General features: G+C 35.9%; 1 protein-coding gene across 1 annotated transcript in view; it reads left to right on the top strand.

Annotated features, from left to right (window-relative positions):
• Nucleotides 1-22,920, top strand: part of zip (myosin heavy chain 10) — a 517,797-nt gene that overhangs the window by 287,026 nt on the left and 207,851 nt on the right. Inside the window, exons 17-18 of the mRNA XM_090411020.1 lie at nucleotides 5,826-5,895; nucleotides 20,449-20,609. Of these exons, the coding sequence (XP_090267146.1) occupies nucleotides 5,826-5,895; nucleotides 20,449-20,609 (231 nt within the window). The remainder of the gene's footprint in view (nucleotides 1-5,825; nucleotides 5,896-20,448; nucleotides 20,610-22,920) is intronic.

Genomic DNA, 22,920 nt, shown 5'->3' with positions numbered 1-22,920 from the left:
ACTGGACATCTATAGATGTTATGGCTAAATTGGGGGGGGGGGGGGGAAGCATCTTTTCAAAGCTTCTCGTGCACCGCTGATATCCTTCCCATTTAACAACTGAGACCATGGAACCAAAGATAGTATTCTTCTGAGTTTGTCTTACTTTCCAGATTTGTAGTTCGGCATATTATCTGTCTTGATTGAAACATCCATGTAGTTGGTAACTTCCCAGGCTAGTACGGCACGATCACTGTCACCAATTAATTGGTGGTACATAAGTCACATTCTTGACTGAAAATTTCCAGATTCAGCATATAACCTGTCCTAGTGCTATGATCAAATCTTGCACTCTTTTGTCCTTGAGTTGCTTCTTTCACACACAGCCTGAAAATGTTATCATGCAGGAGCTAAGTTAAATTTCCTCGTTCTTATGAGTTTTCTCTGATACTCAATATTTAGATAATTTAAGTCAACCATAATTGTTTAGTACTCATCTAGGTAATTTGGTGATGCATTTTTCCATCTTCAAATGAACCACTGAGTCTTTAGCAACACGCTATCATATATTTCATCCTGTTAGTCTTCATCTTCATACCAGATAGCCTTAAACTCAGTGCTACACAGGAAATTACCATTATTGCTTTCATGTGTTTCTATCCTAACTGGACTCAAGTCATCTAATATCATTAGTAGTACTCCCTCTCCTATCTCTTCTGTCATTCCTAAAAATACATCTTTGGCACTCAATTCCGGATATAAAATCCAGCTCCAAAAACCAGGTTTCACTCATGCCAACAATTTTAGGGTATAGCATATTCACCAAAGCAACAAACCCAGCCATTTGTGTATAGTATAACCAGTTACTTGCTAACTTTTTTTCTTATAATCATAAGGTGAAGCTATAACAAAGCACATTAATCTTATTTACAGAATTGAGTCATATGCCTAATGTTGCCTAGTGGATGGTTACAATAAAATAAAATTTCAATTAAGGCCTAAATTTAAAATTAAGTGATTTGAAATAAAATTTAATTAGATAATGAAATGACACAACATTATATTAAATTATTATATATATTTTTTTAAATAATTAAAACGGGGAAGGGACTATTGCTTGCCATTTATTAGGATGAGACTCTCCCAAATCTTGGCAAATCTTATTTTAAATAACTGCTCAAACATAAATCTGTACTGATGTAAAAGGCAGGTATTGAACCATACGATATTCATGGTCAATGTCCACTCCATGCTGAGCAAAGCCAGATTTTTCAGATTTATTGTTAATATAAGATTATTGTAGTCATTTTTCAACATAACCCCCTGTTTGTCCAAAGTATAAAGAGAGGCACTCACACTGAACTTGGTAAACATCGGGGGGGGGGGGGGTATCTTTCGTGGATGGTAACCGAGGAGATTTTGTTCATAGGGGAAAAAATAAACTAAATTATTTCTTTTCAGGATCTTAGCAATTGTCTCAGAGATGCCTATGATATATGGGATAAGGACTTGCTGTACAAGTTCAGGGTTTTGGGTGATGAGCTTATAAGAGTCCAAAATGCATTTAAACTTAAACCTTGTGATGAAACCATTCTGTAGTAAGATGCATTGGATGGTGCTCAATTCTTGTTGTAGAGCTTAGGAATTGGTGCAGATAACACATGCTCTGTTGAGCAAAGATATGAAAATGCCTATTTTTTTAGATGGATGATGTGCTGCTGAATCTTGCTGTATATAGCAGCCTGTGAAGGTAGGTTTATGGTGAATAGAAGTAGCAAGTATTCAGGAAGATAACTGTCCATCTTTTTCTTTTCTCATAGTGAAGTTGATGAATGGATGTAGGTTGTCGATTTTGGCTAAAAAGATAAGCAGAGATTCTTCTGAGTCTGGCCAGATGGCAAACACATCTATATATCAAACCAAAAAGGAAGGTTGGGGTTGTACTGAAGAGAATGGGGATTCTTCAAGTTGCTCTGAGTAAAAATTAACAACAGCAGGTGACAAGGGACTTCCCATGGACTTCTCAATGTTTGTAGAATCGGTTTGTAGAATAGCCTGGGTGTGTGACAAAAGTCGAACAGCTCAACTATGTTTGGAGGAAACTTTATTTGATAACAGTTGGAGAGTGTCAGCCAGAGGTACATTACAAAATAAGGACTGGATATCAAAGCTAATCGTGAGATCTAAAAGCTGAAGAGTTAAGTTGTTTTTTTTTCCTCTAAAAAAATCTGATTCTTCACAGAGATTTGTGTGTGACCAGCACCAGATCTTAAAAGATGAGCTAGGAATTTGGCTAAGTGATAGGTGAGGGAGTCTGTGCAGTCCACTATGGGTTTGAGTGGAGCTCCTTATGCGTTTTTGGAAAGCCATAAAAACTGGACTTCTACTAAAATGGCTCTTCATTCCAACTGATCACTTTGTTGAGTAAAGAATTAAGTTTGTTAATTTGGCTGTTGGTAAGGTTCTGTGGGATCTCCTGGTAAGTGAACTGATCTTGTAACAGAAATTTTTTTTATTCTACTCAGTGGTGTCTCTGATAACTACATGTATCTTTACCTTTGTCTGCTTTCATATGATGAGATGGCTAATTATGTCTCAAGAATTTTAGGACCTTGATTTCAGTTAGAGATAAGTTTGGGGTAGGAAGTTTAGTTCTGAGTAGTACTGAGGAGACTTCAAGTAGAAGTTTATTAGCATCATTATTTGAGAGGGTGTGTAGGTTCCTCTCAAATGTTATGTGGGAAATCCAGATATGGACACTATAACAAAATCATGTCCTTTCATGATAACTGAAGTTTCTGTAGGAGTGAGGGAATGTCTGGATATGTTGGCAACCTGTCTTTTTATTGATTGGTTTACCTTGGTTGGCTTTTTTGCATTTGAGCAAATGAGTCAAACTTGCAGTCGAAAATAAGTCTCTTGTGTTTAGATAGTCTCTCCAATGTTCTTAAAATAGAAATACACTTATTCTTGACTGCAAGTTTGACTCACTTCCTCAAAAACCAACCAAGGTAAATAAATAAATAGGTTGTCAACATATCCATAACATGTCAACATAGGCAAGTCCCTAGCCCATATATCGCAGGTATCTCTGAGACGATTGCTGAGATCCTGAAAATAATTTTTTTTTTTTTCCCCTATCAACAAAATCTCCTCTTGGTTACCACCCACGAAAGTTAGCCCCCCCCGATGTTTGCCAAGTTCAGTGTGAGTACCTCTGCTTGTACTTTGGAAAAGCAGGATGTTCTGTTTCAAAGCAACTATAAGAACAACGAGTTGCCCTGGTGTTGTATCACCTTGCCCTAGTCCTGAAGATACTTTCAGGCGCAAACTTTGTTTGCTCACACTTGGATAAAGGATTAAACTAAATTTATTATACTCTAACCAAGTGAAAAATAAACTTTCAACATCTTTCTCTAAATCCAGAGTAATTTATTAAAAAAGGGTGGCACACCATTTGGCAACTCCTATAGGTAGAGATGACCTACGAATGCTTCTGCCTAGTATCTCAGCTTGGGCCTGGCTCCCACTGAAGAGACCTCAATAAAGGTCGAAACTAGTCTGGGTAGTGGCCCTTCCCTTAATGCATAACATGAGACATATCCGCAAGGAGATGTGTTTTGCATTAAAGGAGATACTGAGACAGGAGTGTTGGTAGCTTGCTACACCTTTGCAACGAGTTGCCCTGGTGTTGTATCACCTTGCCCTAGTCCTGAAGATACTTTCAGGCGCAAACTTTGTTTGCTCACACTTGGATAAAGGATTAAACTAAATTTATTATACTCTAACCAAGTGAAAAATAAACTTTCAACATCTTTCTCTAAATCCAGAGTAATTTATTAAAAAAAGGGTGGCACACCATTTGGCAACTCCTATAGGTAGAGATGACCTACGAATGCTTCTGCCTAGTATCTCAGCTTGGGCCTGGCTCCCACTGAAGAGACCTCAATAAAGGTCGAAACTAGTCTGGGTAGTGGCCCTTCCCTTAATGCATAACATGAGACATATCCGCAAGGAGATGTGTTTTGCATTAAAGGAGATACTGAGACAGGAGTGTTGGTAGCTTGCTACACCTTTGCAACGAGTTGCCCTGGTGTTGTATCACCTTGCCCTAGTCCTGAAGATACTTTCAGGCGCAAACTTTGTTTGCTCACACTTGGATAAAGGATTAAACTAAATTTATTATAAGAACAACAGTCTTATGTTAACAACACTAAACCTGAAAAATCTGACCTTGTTCAGCATGGAGTGGATACTGACCATGATGTTCCATGGTTCAATACTCGCCTTTTACATTGATGCAGGTTTAGGCAATTATTTAAAGAGCATGCTGAAGCACTTCTGTACCACCCAAATTTAAATTGGAATGACCGTCTCTGTTGCCCACCAGTAGTGTGCACTACTCATTGTAGTTAAGTATTATTTATTTTATTTTTTAATTAAATTAAATTAAATTTATTTCAAATCACTTAGTTTTAAATTTGGGCCTTAATTGTAATATTTTATTGTAAACACTAGGTTACATCTGACACATGGCTCAGATCTGTAAATAGGATTAACATTCTTTGTTGTAGCTTCACTTTGTGATTATGCTGAGGCATGGTCAGTTAATTTCTGGTTGAAATATTTGCAGTAATAAAATTACTATATTCTTATGAATACGTGTATCCAATAAACATTATCTTCCCACAAGTTTTATTAAAAACTTATTGATAGCCATGCTCAATGACATTCCTGATTGTCCACACATGCTGAACTTACATGGCCTCAGCATTCCTCCCAAGATGATCTAGTCTTTCTGACTCTCTGCATTAGGTCTCATTCCAATAAATAATTTCTGTAGGTACCTGATGCCAAATCCATTCAAATGTCTGCATTTGAATGGAATGGGATAGGAGATTTTAATCGACTTACCTTATTATTACTATTATTATCAATATTACCATTATTACTATCATCATCAGTATTCATTGATAATTTACAACTGTTATTTTTCTCCTTGGCTCTCTTTCCCTGTCTTAGTTCTTGTAAATGTTTTTGTGCTTTCTTCAACTACTTCCTGGTTGATTGTTGAATTATTCCTTTTAATCTTGAAATTTCATATGTTAATTTTTCTTCATTTAGGTCATCAATATAAAGGTTCTCTTTACCGAGATTCACGTTGTTATTTCCCTTAGCTTTGAATACCATTCCTTCTGGTTCTTCCTGGCTTTTGGTGCATTTTTTAAAAACTATTTTAATATAATAATATATATTAAAAGATATTAACTTAGCAAATGGTACTGAAGACAATAAGAAAGGTTAAAACCATAACAATACAGTAAAAAGACACTACGTAGTCTAAAAAATACTCCATAAATAAATAAAACAAAGTCGCCTATTTTACAAGAACTTCAAATTACATCCTCACACAGAATAGTCTTGAACCATAACCATTATATGAAATTAATGTGGGAGGGATGAAATTTCCATTAATTTCAAACAACTCAATAGAGACCCATTTACATTTTAGTAGCTTTCTATAATATGGAGGAAAAAAAATCAAAACACTTGTTAAATGAATATTTTGTGTTATTTGCAACAGTTCTATATATGAGATAAATGATCTCATATTTCAAATAGTGTGGCAATATCTTTTAAATATTTATATTTGAGAAGTTTTCACTTCACATAGCAAAATTTGATTTTCATGATTTAAATGCCTCCTTTAGCTTTGTGTATCGATTATCTTTATATATGTGTATATCTTTATATATATATGTGTGTGTGTGTGTGTATATATATATATATATATATATATATATATATATATATATTTTTTTTTTTTTTTTTTTTACTATTAACAGATATGAACTTTTAACTCCAAATGCAATTCCCAAAGGATTTATGGATGGCAAGTTAGCATGTGAAAAGATGGTGAGTTAATATTTATGAAATGCAGTCATGTTTTTATTAACAGAAGTTTATGTAATTTATAAATGGGTTGATAAATACTTATTTTCATTTCCCCTGCATCTATCCTATAGAACCCTTTAAGCAACTTAAACGTTTCTTTAATATCCCCTCTTTTTCTCCTGTCAACCAACTTCTGCAATCCACACACCTTCAGTCTATCTTCATAGAGCACATTTCACAGGCCACTCATCATCTTGGTCATTCACATCTGAATCCTCTCCACCATTTCCACCTCCTCAAGAAACCCAGGGGACCAGACTTTAGCACAGTAATCCAGATGTCTGTGTATCAAGTCCTTATAAAGAGGAGGAATTACCACTTCCTTATCTCTACTTGTCAATGTGTTCTTCAATAACCAAATAATCTTATGGGCTACCTTAGCAATTATGTCCTCTAAACTTGAATTCTGTCTATCACCATCCCTAAATCTCTATCTTCATCTATTTCCTGGAGTACAGTGTCATCAATGTGCATAGCTTTGCATTTCTCGAGAATAAACTGACACCCGTTAACTTTTGTCCATGCTGTCAGCCTATTTAAGTCGTTCTGGAAGCTCTCTGCATCACCTTGATTAATTATTACTCTATCTAATTTTGCATCATCAGCAAACAAATGAATATTTCCTTTCAGATTATTTCCTATATCATTTATGTACAAATTAAAAGCAATGGTTTCAGCACTGAACCTTGCGGCACACCACTAGTCACCTGTTTTCACCTTGATTCTGCCCCTCCATATACCACTAATTGATATCTTCCAGCAGCCAGCCTCTTATCCACTTAACCAGTGTAATATCCATCCCTATTTGTTCTAATTTGCATAACAGAGTTCCATGTGGTATTCTGTCAAATGACTTTGTAAAATTATGTAGCCATTTTCCTTTATCCAACTTAGCTATTACTCTATTATAAGAACTTAGTAAATTACTAAGTCATGACCGACCCTTCACAAAGCCATGTTGATCCTCATGCAGCATCATATTTTTTTTACTATATGATGTACTTGCCAGCCTGGTTGGCACAGTAGTAGTAGCATCCCTGCCTTCCAAAGTAAATTTCCTACCTAGATGGTAGGAAATTTACTTTTTACCAAGTATGAAACCTACACCCTGGTGATTTGGAATCTTGAAGCGGCTTATAGAAGTTTCATGTTTGGTCTCTAGACCAAGGTTTCCAAATCATCTAACCCTTTGCCCACCCACCCAAAGTACTAGTACCAATATACTACAGACAAACAGCCTTTGGTTGATGGGATTCACATTAAAAAAAAATACTCCACTCGTATAGACTTTGCAGAAAATCTGATTGATTAGAATAGTTTTTAAAAAGTGACTTCATATTTACACACAAACATGCATACATATGTGCAAATACTTCCTTGATTACTTAAAACATTGATTGTCTAGAGAATTTTGTCACTAGCTGGAAAGATGTCTAATGCAGGAATCTAATGTGCATATTGGATTAAACATAAATTTTTATGAGCTAAGAAACTAAAGGGATAATCTTTATTATTATTATTATTATACAGTATCTACATGGAGTCAGAGACTCATTGCAGAGACCCGAACTATTATACACACAAATCCTATCATACCTCTCCTTAAACTGTCTCACTGTCAGGGCATTCACAACTAATTCTGCCAATCCATTCCACTCAATCTCCATTTCCATGAAAAAAATCTGGCATGGATGGTCCCTAGTTTTCTATTTGTCATATATTGAAAAAATTTTTTTGCATTTATTTTATATATCCCTTTTAATATCTTAAAAGTTTCTATCATGTTCCCCCCCCCCCTTTTTTTTTTTTTTTTCCTGCCTATCAACTAAATTTTGCAACTCGCAAACCTACCTGTCCTCATAGGGAGCATTCCTATGAGAACAACCACCTCCTGATCCCACAAGAAACCCAGGTGATTCAAATCTGTGCATAGCAGTCAAGATGTAGCTAAATCATTGCCTTATAAAGAAGGATAATAACTTCCCTATCTTTACTTGTTAGCCTTGTTTTTAAACATCCAAGTAACCCTTTGAGCCATTTTACCAACTTTTGCAGTATGCCCTCTGAACTACAATTCTCTGTCCACTATTATCCCCTTGCCTCATCATTTTCCTGCAATCCAGTACCATCAGTATGATACACTGTATGCAACCTTTTCAACCTGAAGTGCAACATTAAATTGACAATCATTAGCCTTTGCCCATGATGCCAATTTATTTCAATCATCCTGCAGGATATCTGCATCACGTTTATCTACTATTGCTCTCCCTAGTTTTGCATCATCAGCAAACAACTGAATATCCCTTCTTAAATCTTTCTTTATATCATTTGATATACAAATTAAAAGTGGTGGCCATAGTACAGAACCCTGAGATATTCACTGGTCACCCTCATTCTCCTAAATTTAACTCCATGTGTACTCTCTGGTGTCTGTCTGTTAGCCATCTCCCTTATCCATGCTACTAGCTTCATATCCACTTCCATTTGTGCCTTTGCAGAGTCCAGCAACATTATGGTGTAGCTATTTCCTTTATCCAATTCTGCTGTCACTTTATTATAAAATCTTAATAAATTACTAAGGCAGGACCTACCTTTCACAATGCCATACTGCCCACTATAGAGTATCACATCCCTATCCACCCAATGGTGGATTTTTCCTTTAATCAACTTTTCCAATATTTTAATAACCACTCCTGATATGTTAATTGGTCTGTATTCTGCTACCTCTGTCTTGGAGTTACCATTATGCAATGAAACTATCTTACCTTCTTTCAACTCCCCTTTAACCTTGCCAGAGCTGAGACAGATTAAACTTCATCAGAGCCATTGCCATTTCTGCTGCACATTCACATAGTACTTGGGCCAACATGCCATCCAGTCCCACTGCTGTGTTCATATTCATATTTTTCAATATACTGAACAGCTCTTCATTTACCTCAATTTTGATGTGTCTGTTACATCAGAAAGTGCACAGTTTCTCATGGATGATACACCTTTGTAAAATGATCATTCAGTAACTCAGCTATTTCTTTTGCCCTCTGTCACCTTCTTACCATTAGCATTGTTTAAAGTCGTCCTACCATAGTCATTTTCCCTCTTATTTGCCATATAATGAAAAAACTTTTTTGTGTTTATTTTGGCCTGCTTAGCTAATTTTCTCTCATATGATTTGGCCTTTCTTGCTAAACTAGTCACCCTTCTTGTTTGTACTGCTCATGAGCATGCTGATCACCTTTTTTGTTTATATTCCATCCACAGTTTTTTTTTGCAGCTCTTTCTTTATATCTCTACTCATCCACTTAATTCCCACTTGGTTTATCCACCTAACCTTGGGTATGCAGTCTGATACTGCTTCTCTCAAACAATTTCTGACCACGTCCCATGTACTGACATTCTTTCTTTGTAGCTTCTCAAGCCATGGTACTACTCTAAAATGACTCCTAAGTCTGTCATATAATTTCCAGCTATATAGTTCAACATAAACTCTTTCTTGACAGAGAATTCCACATGTTTGGCAACTTCCCAGAACAAGACCCCACGGTCACTCTCCCCAATTGGAGGCTGAGTGTATACCTTGATTATGGCTATATCTTCTGATGTTATTATCAGATCCAACACTTTCAAACTCCTTGTCCTTTCTTAAACATGTTAGTTCATTTAATTATCCCTTAGCAACTATATAAATCCCACTTCCATCTTGCTACGTCCCCTTTCCTCTGTCCAGTCGATGTCCCCATAGTAGTTTTTCGGCCTACACTCATTGTGCTGATTTGCTGACACATGACATCTACATCTTCCTGTGGACTGCCCCCCCCCCCCAGTCTATAGTAGCACTCAACATATTTTGTCCCATTGGCCTCAAATGAACCTTCTTCCCCCCTCCCACCCCCAGACCTTAGTATAAACTTTATAACTACATAGAAAATAAGATTTATTTATTTATTTTTATTCTGCTAGTTATTTATTGTGGCATATTTCTTCAGGAACATAAGAACAACAATGTCTGGTAGTTCTGATGTGACATTGTTACAAGAGGATTAAAATTGGTTGGTGCTTTGGGCTGAAGAATGAGAATGTCACTTCAGTATTTGAAAAGTGTTAATTTATGCATGTTGGCTAGAGATGATGGAATGAGGTTTATTATATTGAAGGAACTTTGCTTCAGGAAGTGGAAGAGCTGCATATAGAATGAGGTGAGTGATAAGAGGATCTTGATGGATAGGGAACTGAAGTTCAGCAGATACATTGCAAAAGTTGTGTTACATAGAAAATTGCTTCTATAATGTGAAGAACCCTGACAGATACAAATATGCAGGTGATAAGGTACTAATCAAACCTCAATTGGATTTTGGCACACAGATCTGGTTACCTGGATATGTTGGTGATAAGGAAAAACTGGAGAAATTGCAAAGATGAATAATTGTCTTAGAACTCTGGAATATTGACTATGAAGACAAATTGAAGGGAATACGGTATTGCAGAGCTAGATAGATAGAAGTAATTTGAATGAGATGTGTAAATTGGTGAGAGGGCCTATCAGATAGATGCAGGAAAATATTACATAGTATAAAACAATGAGGAAAAAGAGGCCATTCCCAGAAACTGGTAACACTGAATATTTTCAAGGCAAAGAACGATGATTATTGTAGTATGCATGTGTTCATCCTCCTGCAGTTGAGTCTTTGGACCCCAGAGAGGCTTGGAACTAATTATATGAAAGTTGTTAACAAAGATGATTATGCATAAAAGCAGAATAAATAAATCTTTACCTCAAAAACCATAGAATTGATGTTAAAAAGTAATGATTGATATTGTTTCACATACTGTTTATTGTTGATCTAGGCAGCATATTGTCCATCGTAATCTAGTTATACGAATTTTAGATTTTTTTTATAAAACCAGATCATAGTTGGTTTAGGATGAAGCCTTGATTTTTGTTGAGTTGGACACCTTATTATCTTTGAGGATTCCTTAAACTTACAAATATAACAATTGAACTCAGTATATTACATATGACTTTTTTTGGGTTGCTGGACCACTTTGTTTTTCATTTGTAATATCAAAAGCTAGACCTGATTTGTATGTTCCATTTTCTGAATATGCACATTTCTTTCACACAGCCTATCTGTTCAACATTAGCATATGTGTGTGAATAGAAAATTTTAGATACACCTGGTTTCTTGAGAGGTGGCTGGGTTTGCTTAAGTGATCTTAGTATTGAGGAATTTTTAATGGTGCGAATTTCATTTTATAAGTTGATTAATTTTAACAGTATTGATGAGAACATCGACTGATAAGATAACTGTTTATTAACTTATTACTGATATTTCGCTGGCATTCTATCCATCTTCAGAGTATAAAAACAGTTTATATTACAGTACACGAAACAACAAAATGCAGTATAACAACGGCGGGACTAGTTTGAATAATTGTAAAGTCTGAATTGGGCGCCATCTATGTTGAAAAAAAAAAAAACAGAGAGAGAATGCAGGTATTAATTGGGTCTTAAGATGACTGTCCCCCAAATCTTTGGCAAATTTATACAGTCATACTTGTTGAGATTTGGAGTAATTTCAAGGCTTCTGTTGAGTCCAAGAAGAATCTCTCTGACTTATAACAACTTCTTGCAGCACTTTTGTCTTTTTCCAATTGATTCTGTGTGCAGGGATATCCAATGCATGGTCTGCTAGACCTGACTTGCCATAGCAATGGTGCTGGATGTATTTTTTATGTTCACTGAAGCAGATGTCCACAGTTCTTCCTGTCTGTCAATGGTAAGCTCGATCACATGAACAGGGCACTTCATAGACTCCTTGATGTGATAAAGAAGAGATTCTGTCCTTGGGTGAATGGATAAGAGCTGCCAATTTGACATACAGTTTAAATGCGGTGCGCAGCTGATGTTTATTAAGCACTCAAGATATCTTTTCAGATTTGCCTTGAATGTATGGGATAGTGACAGTTTCGTTGTAGTCTTCTGTAGTCATAAGATAGACAAAATACTAAATGCTCCCCAGAAATCCCCCCCCCCCCCCCACTATCTACCACAGAAAACTACAACAAAACTGTCACCATCTCAATCATATCACCCCTCCTCCTGTTTGCTAGTGTCTGTAGAGCACAAATTGTTAGTCTTCATAATTGATCTTCCACAATCCTGATATCATTTTTAACACTAATTTATATTCTCCCCACTGTATCAGAATCACCACAGAGACCAGACCAGTGTAAATAGTCCAAGTTAGATTTTATCAATGCCTTAAGCAGAATGATTTCCTTATCTTTATAAGTCGGTTTGTTTCAACATTGCAATTATCCTCTGAGTTGCATTTGTAATCTTTGAACTTCAACTTCCTATCTATTAAAACTCTAACATCCTTAGCCTGATCAGTTTCTTCTAGCATAATTCCCCCAATATATGACATTGGATATTTCATCACACCAAAGTGCATAACTTTACTTTTACTAACATTGCACACTAATAGCCATTCCCACAATTCCAGCCTGTTCAAATTTCTGCAAATACTGCTTATTGGCTGCATTCTTGATTACCCTCCCTATGTTTACATCATCAGCAAATTGCTGTATGTCTCCTGTCAAATTTTTTCCATTATTTTTTTTAATCTTGTCATTAATGACAAAATGTCATTAATGTAAAGATTGTATAGTGATGGAACAAGGACTTATCCTTATGATATGCCACTGGGTACCCTAAATCTTGCAAATTCACATCCCCTATATATCATGTTTTGATATTTCAGTCAGCTATCATCTTATCCATGCTAATATTTTATAATCTATTTCCATATTCTCCAATTTATACGACAGTCTTCATGCTTTATTCTGTCAAAAGATTTATCATAGTGTATCCATTCTCCTTAACTCAATGGTTACTTTATTATAGAATGCCAGCAAATGCTCAAACATGACTTTTCTGTAGTTAATCCATGCTGTTCATTTCAAAGTATAGATTCTCTGTCAACCTATTTCTGTATGTGGGCCCTAACCAACTTTTTCAAAATCTTCATCCCCACTTCAAAGGTACTGATAGTATGATATTTGAATATATATATATATATATATATATATATATATATATCAGTCTTTGCACTGCCCTTTTGCAATGGAATTATCATTCTGTCTACTCCTGTGGAATCTTCTCTGTTCTGTGACTCAAATTAGATATCCTAGTCAAAGGAATGGTCAGCTTGAACACTCTTTAGCATCTGTGTTGATATCTCATCAGTCTCCATTGCACAAACTTATTCAGTTTGTGCAACAGCTCTAGTACCTCCTTCTTGTACACTTATACACTTGAGTTTCTTCATTCGATGAAGAGATAGGATTACTACTCAAGAAAAATAATTTTGAAATTGGAGATTAAATGGCACATTGGTATTAAAAAAACTGATTTATCTAGAGAGAGAGAGAGAGAGAGACGTATGCTGAGACTGTCTGAAAGCATAGAAAAATCAAAACTCCATAGTGGATTTAGGAGTTAAAGGGGCAGTCAAGGAAAAGAAAATGCATATCAGAACACAAGCTAACTTAGTTCCTGCCAACTAAGTTAGCTTGTGCTCTTTGAAAGTACAAGAAAAAAATGTAAGAAAGCAAAGCAATGCGTAAAACTCTCTAAACAATAGCCATGGGAAAACTTTGGTAAGAACATTGAAAAGAAATATCAGGAAGGTGGCAAAATATTCTTGACACTGTCTGTTTTTATTTTAATTTTTACTTTTGGATTTTAACCAAATGAACACTAATTTCAACTTATGGATATGAGTGCTGGGTTAGAAATAAAACATGTAGCTAAAGGGCTTAAAATTTTTAGTAATTTCAGGAGACTACAGATATGAGTTCTGAGAAAGATTAAAGGAGTAAACAAATGGTATCAAATCTTTTTAAAAAGGTGGATCTTAGGAAATAAATTGGCATTGTCAATATAGCTAATCTAAAGTGGTTAATACTTCCAGTATTTATAGATGCAGGCATGCAGGCAGGTGCTATATTAGGTGAAACTAAAGCAGAGCAAATGAAGATAGGTCTAAAATCCTGAACATATTACAGGAATAGTGTTTTTCATATTTGTATTTGCTACAGTGAAGTAAAGTCACTTTTTTCCCAGCATGTCATGTGCCAGCTGTCCAAATTGTGGTCTGCAATCCATCCTGAGAAGCTGTTGTACTATAATTCCCATCAAATCAGAAAAAGATTTAACATCCCAAACATTGCCATCCCACAAATCAGCAGCATATGTAAAAAGCTGCCATAAAAGAATCCTTAAAAAAAAAAAAAAAAAAAGAGGGGGGGGACTTTGACTACCTATTGAATGTACAAAAAATTTAATGCTTATCTGCAGTTGCCCAACAAGCAGGATAGCCAATATTAGAATTGCCAATCATAAAGACCATATCCAGTACCACCACTACAGTCACTTGGGACTCACAGATCACACTAAAACACCTGCTACAAGATAAGCTGAAAAAGGCATTTTACTTTATCATAGCAAATACAAACATGAGAGAATATTCCTGGAATTTGCCTCTTTAAAAAGCTACCCAAACCTCATGAAATTTGGATGCTTAAAACTGCCTCAAAATTGGGAAACATACTAGTCTCCAGATCATCAGCCTAATGGCCAAGAACACCCAATTATGGCCACTGGGAAGCACTGTTAAGGACTACCTTTGATTATTTCCAGTCCTTATATAACGAGGTAAGTGAGATGGAAAGTCCTTTAATGCTTATGTGCATGTATATCACTTGTACATAGTTCCTTCAATGACAACAGTTTGACTTCTGTGAAGTATTGAAATCATTATATTATCTGTGTCATAATATCCTTCTTAAAAATACCAGTATTTACTCAAGAAAGGTTCTGCACAAATTTATTTATTTTTGGTTTTCAAAGAAAAACAGGTATACTTAATTATATTTTGGTGTCAAGGCTATCTGGTGAAATGCTGTTAGAAAGCTGAAAGATCTGTGAGTTTCATAATAATTTTAGTTTAATCCTTTATCCAAGTGTGTGCAAACAAAGTTTGCACCTGAAAGTATCTTCAGGACTGGGATAAAGTGATACAACACCGGGCGACTCCTTGCAAAGGTGGAGCAAGCTACCAACACTCCTATCTCAGTATCTCCCATAATGCAAAACACATTCCTTGCAGATATGTATAATGTTATGCATTAAGGGAAGGGCCACTACCCAGATTAGTTTTGACCTTTATTGAGGTCTCTTTAGTGGGAGCCAGGCCCAAGTGGAGATACCAAGGCAGAAGCATTAGCAAGGTCATCTCCTCCTATAGGAGCTGCCAAATGCACACTGTTTGGCAGCTTCTATAGGAGGAGATGACCTTGCTAATGCTTCTGCCTTGGTATCTCCACTTGGGCCTGGCTCCCACTGAAGAGACCTCAATAAAGGTCGAAATCTGGGTAGTGCCCCTTTCCTTAATGCATAACATTATATATATCCGCAAGGAGATGTGTTTTGAATTATGGGAGATACTGAGATAGGAGTGTTGGTAGCTTGCTCCACCTTTGCAAGGAGTCGCCCGGTGTTGTACCACTTTACCCCAGTCCTGAAGATACATTCAGGTGCAAACTTTGTTTGCACACACTTGGATAAAGGATTAAACTAAAATTATTATAGTCTGACCAAGTGAAAAATAAACTTTCAACATCTGTGATTTTTGTTGATTTATTAAGTGTTTTTTTTTTTTTTTTTTAATAGTGTATTTTTAGTATATTATTGTAGTTTTTAGTGTATTTATTATACTACAGCATTTTATAACATAATTGCAAAAATATTCTTGGTTTTTACTATTAAGAATGGCACCAAAAATTTGTCACATCAGGGCAGTGTCTAAAGCTGAGGATAAGCTGACATTAGAAATATCCTGATTAAAGGATATTATTAGAAAATCAACAGGGAATTAGAAAAATGCTTGACTAAACTTAGACAGGATAAGAAAGAGAATCAGAACAAGAACAGGTAGGAACTTGGCAATCATAATATTAATAAAAACAAGCTAAGTCACTTAAAATCTAAGAAAAAAATAAGTGATATGGTATGGTGACCCAATCATAAAATTTGCACTTGCCAAGGGAGTCACCACTTCTAGTTTCCTGGGGGTGAAAATTAAAAATATGATAAACATAATTGCAATACAAAAAAAGAAAAGTAAAAGAAATGGTAGTTCTTGTAGGTACTAATAATTTAAGTAGTGACAAATATAGTATGAGAGACGATATGAAAGGTCTGTTGGAAGAAGTAAATTTGAGAAAGTAACAATTGTAGGATTGCTTCCCAAATATGACGGTACCGAGTTAAGGAGGGCGATGATAGCAAAGTTTTTAAATGCCTGGAGTGAGTTTGATGACAGAAAAGACTTGTATAAGAGGGATGGCCTGCACTTGATATCATTTGGTATCAGGAGCCTGAAAAAATTACTTCTTGGTATTAGACCTAATGCAGAGAGTTAGGGAAACTAGATCATCAAGGGAGGAATGGGAAAAATGTGTATGAAAGTTCAGCTGTGGTATGCAAATGCGATAAAGATATGAATGTCTTCAAATATGGTTATGTATGTTGCGAAGGGGTAGAAAAATATGCTTTGGGTTTTGGACCTTTTGAATATGTCTGAAGAGGGAAAAGAGAAAGTTCTAGAACAAGACCAAATAGATTGCATATCTAATTATAAAAATAGGCTAAGTGGTAATTATGTCTATACACAAATGTCAGAAGCATCAGAAGCAAAGGGGTTGTGTTCGTTGCTTTATTGAATACAATGTGGCCTAAGATTGTTGGCATTAGTGAAACCTGGCTATCAGAATCAGATATGGTAACTGGTATCGAATGTAATGGGTATACTATTTTTAGGAATAAAAGAGATAGGAGAGGAGGAGTACTGCAAATGATATCAAATGACTTAAATCCAGTTAGGGTAGAAACACAAGAAAATAATGATGGTACCAATGTCCCATGTAGTGGTGAGTTTGAGTCTATGTGGTGTGAAGTGGAAGCTAACAGAATGAATTGTATGATTGGGTGTTGCTACAAACCTGGCAGCTGAGTTGCAGGGGACGAAGAAATGCATTGCTAATTTAGCCTTATGGGTACCAAACGAGTGATAATTATGGGCGACTTTAATTTTCCAAACATTGATTGGGTAGAAGAAAAATGTCATGATATGGAATGAAGAGGAATTTATTGAATTGTTGCGAGACAATTTTCTTGCAACAATGCAAAGAAAAATGCCGATAAGCGAGGAAGAGTTTTAGTTTTGGCAAGTCAGAGGATCCAAATCTGGGGAATAGGGTGGATGTTCCAACAATTCATAGTGCAGATCCCTTAATTTTCCCATTACCAAAACACCTTTGTGGGCAAGTGCATTGTCCTCATGAAAGATGGGATTTTTCTTCTCAAACCAGGTCTTTTCTCACGGATTTTTTCGTCTAGTTTGGTTAAAAGATCGGAATAATATTCCTGGTTATTGTTTTTATCCTTTTCAAGATAATTGATAAACAAAATGCCTTTAGCATCCCAAAACATTGATGCCATGACCTTTTCTGCTGATGGAACCAACTTTGTCTTCTTTGGTGCTGAACAACCAGCTTCTGTCCACTGTTTTGACTGCTGTTTGGATTCTCGTGTGTAATGGTGAATCCAAGTCTCATCCATAGTAATAAATCGATGCACAAGATCAGTTTTATTCTTGGTAAAATGCTCCAAGCACTGTTCAGAGATTTTCATGCGAGTACGTTTTTGATCTGCTGCGAGCAAACGTGGCACCCATCTTGTGCAAAGCTTTTTCATTTACAATTCTTTATGCAAAATATATCCTACACTTTTTGGACATCCTTCATGTGGATCATCTTCAAGGCTGGTATGGCCATGTTTAAACTCAGCATCCCATTTCTTAATTGTCAAAAACATAGGAGAAAAGTGCCCATAAACTTTTATGAACTTCGAATGAATTTCTTTTGCTGTTAAACCTTCTTTTACAGAGAATTTTATAACCATACGATACTCAATTATATCCAAGGGATACAGACAACACTTTTGCTTCAAACAGCTGTATAAAACAAGCTACTTGATAGAATGACATGCAATTTCACAAGGATGCTTATGATAGATGTATCACCTTGGAAAAAAAATCTTCCCGATAGTGTTTGCATCTCTGGTTGATGCCGAGAAATTTTGGCCACTCTTGTATATCAACTAGGTGCATGTAACATGATACATGAAAATGAGATTGAAGAGCTGTTGCATAAACTTGATAAGAATTTGTCTATAAGGACAGATGGAATATCAGCCTGTTTGCTAAAGGAATGTTCAACTGAATTGGCTAGGCCTTTCACATGTTTGTATAACTTGAGTCTCAGCTCAGGAATGATACCACAGGAGTGGAAGGAATATATGATAGTCCCATTGTACAAGGGTGGTGCAAAAACTGATGTGTCTAACTGCTGACCTATCAGTATCTGGTATGGTAGTGAAGATTTTAGAGAAGTTGATAAGAACTTGCATACAGAAATGGCTAGACCAACAAGCTGTACTCTGCAAGGAACAGCATAGGTTTACTAAACGGAGGTCACATTTTAGCAATTTGCTCATATTTTATAACGTTATGGTTGAGTTGGATAAAGGAAATGGATACACTATGATAATGTTGGATTTTTCTAAGGCATTTCATAGGATACCACACTAAAGGCTGTTGCATAAACTGGAGAATATGGAATTGGAATATAAACTCTTGACTTGGATCAGGGGATGGTTGATAGACAGATATCAAAAAGTTGTATATGGTGGGTGTGAATCTGCCAGATTCAAGGTGACCAGAGGTGTACCTCAGGGTTCAGTCCCTGGGCTATTATTGTTCAATCTCTACATTAATGACATCAAGCAGGATCTAACATTAGATGTGCAATTGTTTGCCGATGATGCAAATATAGGCAGAACAATCAGGGATGCTACTGATATTCAGCACTTATAGAATGATTTGGATAGGGTGGCAATTTTGGGCAAACGAAAATGGCTGTCAGTTTAATATTAGTTAGTGTAAAGTTATGCACTTTGGCATGATTTAGAGTTCCAGTGGCATATCATATTAGTGGGGTTTTGCTACAAGTAAGTGAAGAGGCAAGGGATCTTGGCATATTGGTGGATAGGAATTTAAAGTTCAAAGGTCACATAGCAAAAGTTGCAAAATATAACTCAGAAGATAATTGCGACGTTGAAGCGAACCTTAACATGTAAGCATAAGGAAGTCATTTTGCCTCTATAAGGCTTTGATAAGACCACACCTGAATTATTGTGCGTAGATTTGGTCTCCCAGATTCCATGGGGATAAACAAGTAGTGTAAAGGGTGCAAAGAGGAGTTGCAGGATTATATCCAGATTATGGCATCTAGATTATGAGGACAGATTGTGAGTATGTGGATTGCAGACCCTGCATTCAACGGGAGAAAGAACGGGTGATATTATAGAGGTCTATAAATTTTTGAATGGGTGGTGTTATAGGATATTGTCTGATGAAATTTTTCATTATATGGAAGGTGGGGAGAGAACATGAGAGCATCCATGGAAGTTAAGTTTGTTCACAGTCAAGGTTTAAGAGCCAGGTTTTTCTCTCAGGGAGCAGTGAGTGAGTGGAATTGTTTGCCTTTAGGGATAGTGAGTACATCTAGTGGGAATGAATTTAAGGGAAGGTATGACAGCTGATTTGGGTGATTTATAGGCTCCCTTGATGAGTCCTTAACTTCCTGGAGGTCTCAAATGATGATAATATTTCAATGGCCACTATTGACAAAGGTTGAAATTTTCCCTTTTTGGAGAATTGTGGGTGGCTACTTTTCATCTCGTCCTCAGGAAAAATAACCAAGATGTAGAAATATAAATCTGATGGTCAGAAATGCTAGTGCATCATTATCAGTTTGATCTTAAGTTAAACTGATAATGCAGTATCATTCCTGTATAGTGATGTCATTCATTACACATCAGAATAACTACAAAGCTATTTTTGGTCTACATATTATATGAATGTATTTGGGTGGGAGATTTGCCTCATTGCCTAACATGAGACCACCACCTTTATTACTGGATGCCTAAAGTGGGTTGAGAAGTTCCATTTTTGTTCTTAGCCCACCAATGCTACTTTGATATGCACAGTAGTTTTACCTTTCATAAGTGGGATTCACACAATTTTTTTTTTTTTTTTTTTTTTTTTTTTTTTTTTTTTATGTACCAAATAATTGCATAATTTAATATAATTTGTCTGTTTTAATATATTTAATAAGACAGTTAGATAAATTATCACGTTCCAGTTCCAGTCATAGCAGATTATATGCATGTATTGTGCAAAATGCTGCCTTTGAGAGTTGTTTTTGTATAGTTTACTGTGCTGGGTATTTATTATTCTCTTCATTATATTCATGACTTGTTTAATTTGCTCATTCTCTGTTAATTAAGAGAAGCTGATAACTTGATTGCTTTTTGGTTTAATGTTTCAGATTCTAGCTTTAGACTTGGATCCCAATCTGTACAGAATTGGACAGAGCAAGATATTTTTCCGTGCTGGAGTCTTAGCACATTTGGAGGAAGAAAGAGATATGAAAATTTCTGATTTAATTGTTCAATTTCAAGCATGCTGCCGTGGTTTATTGGCTCGTAGGTAGGTATTTAAGAATGTAGCATTCAAATTGGTTGTGATTAGGCAAAAGTTTAATTTATTACGCATTCAATTAAATTAATATTAAATTGACAATAGTGACACTGTGCCTTGTGATCTGCATACTCTATCAGTACACCCTATCCTCAATAGAAAACAAAGTATTAAGACACTTTTCTGGCTTTATATAATGAATGCAGGTGTTGGGGTGCTTCCTATTTTAAGACTTGGATTGGAATTGCATTGGAACTTTTGAAATTGATCTCAGTTAGCTAATCTGAGATTGTGACAATGATCTTTATTGGGAGTAAAATAAATTTGTTTCTGAAAACAAAAATAATCCAACCCAGAGTTTGGGGCACATGCAGTACTCAGCATATTAAAAAATACCTTCTTGGTTGTTTGCATGTGAAGTCACTTCACGACCGGGCTAGTTATAGAGGCTAATGACTTCACATCACTTGCCTTAACATCCCATGTGTGCATTGCATTATGGGATGTTAAGGCAAGTGATGTGAAGTCATTAGCTTCTATATGCAAGTAGCTCGGTGGTGAAAGTGACTTCACACACAAACTTTGTTTGCTTACACTTGAATAAAGGGTGAAACAAAGAATATAATTTCTTGATATCTTTAATTTATAGTATAACCAAGTGAAAAAAACTTTCAACATATGAAAATTAAATTGGCTATGCAAAATATTAAGGAACACTAGTGACCTCTGCTTGGAACTTCTTTATGTTTGCTTGTATTCTGGGTAAGTTTCTTCTAACATTTAATCCAGATGTTAACATCTAAAGTGTTTTTTGAAAAGTGGTCTGGGATGCTTACAAATTCTTTAAGAAACCAAATACCGTATTTTTCGATAGATAACACGCGTGTTATCTATACAAAAAAAGTCTAAATTCGTTAAAAATGAACATGCGCGGTATACATTTGAAAGGTATGAGAGGTAAATCAAATGTAATTACAAAACTATGGTAGGAGTATTACTTAATATTTATTGAACATTACACTATTCAAATGCAAAAATTCTTCATCAGACTCAATATTGAAAGAATCAATTGCGTTAAAAATTTCGTTTGGTATTTCTTTAGCTTCGTAATCATTGTCACCGGACACCATTGCATTCCCTTGTGCTTTAATGAAACCATTTTTAACACAGTTTTCACTTACAGCAGCCCAACTTTCTACAATCCATTTAACTATATCTTTATATGATGTTCTTTTCATCTGCCGTGTTTTGTTATATTCATGGATGCCATTCATCATCCGGTCTTCCCACTTAGCCTGCAAATTGTCTTTGAATGGTTTATTTACTGCAAAATCAAGGGGTTGGAGTTTTTTTTTGTTAAACCACCTGGAACGATGGCCAATTTGCAATACTTACAATTGTTTTAACTTCTGCTGTCGTGTGTGCCCTACACGAATCCAACACTAACAAAGATTTTGGGTTGAAAAATGCCATTTTTCTCTTTCGCCACACATTCTCCAACCAAAATTTCATAACCTCAGAATTTATCCAACCTTTATCATTAGCAGTAACAATAATATCTTTGGAATCGCAACCTTCTGGAACAGTCTTTCTTTTGAAAATCACCATCGGTGGCAGTTTGGAACCATCTGCAGTTACGCAGAGAATCACAGTAAAGTTAGACCTTTCGTGCCCTCTTGTAGCAACTGAAACCTCTTTTGCTCCCTTCAGATTCACAGTCCTAGAACTAGGTATGTCAAAACTTATGGGGAACCTCATCCATATTCCCAAAGTGACACACATCAACCCCACACAAGTTTTCTCTCAGAAACAAACGAAATTTAGCTATTTTCGCTTCCCAGTCGCACGGCAAATTTTGTCCAACACTAGTGGAGGAGCGCACACTTAAATTTTTTCTCTTCACAAATCCAAAAACCCAAGATGGGTAGGCCTTAAAATCCTTTATATTATCATTTTGTGCAATTCTTTTAGATTCCTGCAACACGGACAGTACATATTCTCATACCTTTAGCTCTTTCACTAACAACCCAATCAAACAGTTTTTTTTCTATGGTTGGCCACAAGCACCTTCTAAACTTCATAGCATGTTTCCTTGTATGTAAACATTTCAGGACTGTTTCAGCCTTTCACCATTCACGAACACTACTTTCTCCAACACTGAACAATCGACCAGCTTCATGAATTCCCTTTTTCCTTTGCTACTTCTACCACTTCAAGCTTGAACTGCGCTGTGTAGGATTTTCTCTGAGAAGCACTTCTGTCTTCCATGTTGACCACTGCTACTAGCAACTCACGTGTTTTTAAAGAATTCCTCCTAATA

This window comes from Typopeltis vanoorti, chromosome 21, assembly GCF_054136105.1.
Source record: "Typopeltis vanoorti isolate ZY-2024b chromosome 21, IOZ_Tvanoo_1.0, whole genome shotgun sequence".
Lineage (NCBI taxonomy): Eukaryota > Metazoa > Arthropoda > Arachnida > Uropygi > Thelyphonidae > Typopeltis > Typopeltis vanoorti.
This window is presented reverse-complemented; position numbering and strand designations above follow the sequence as displayed.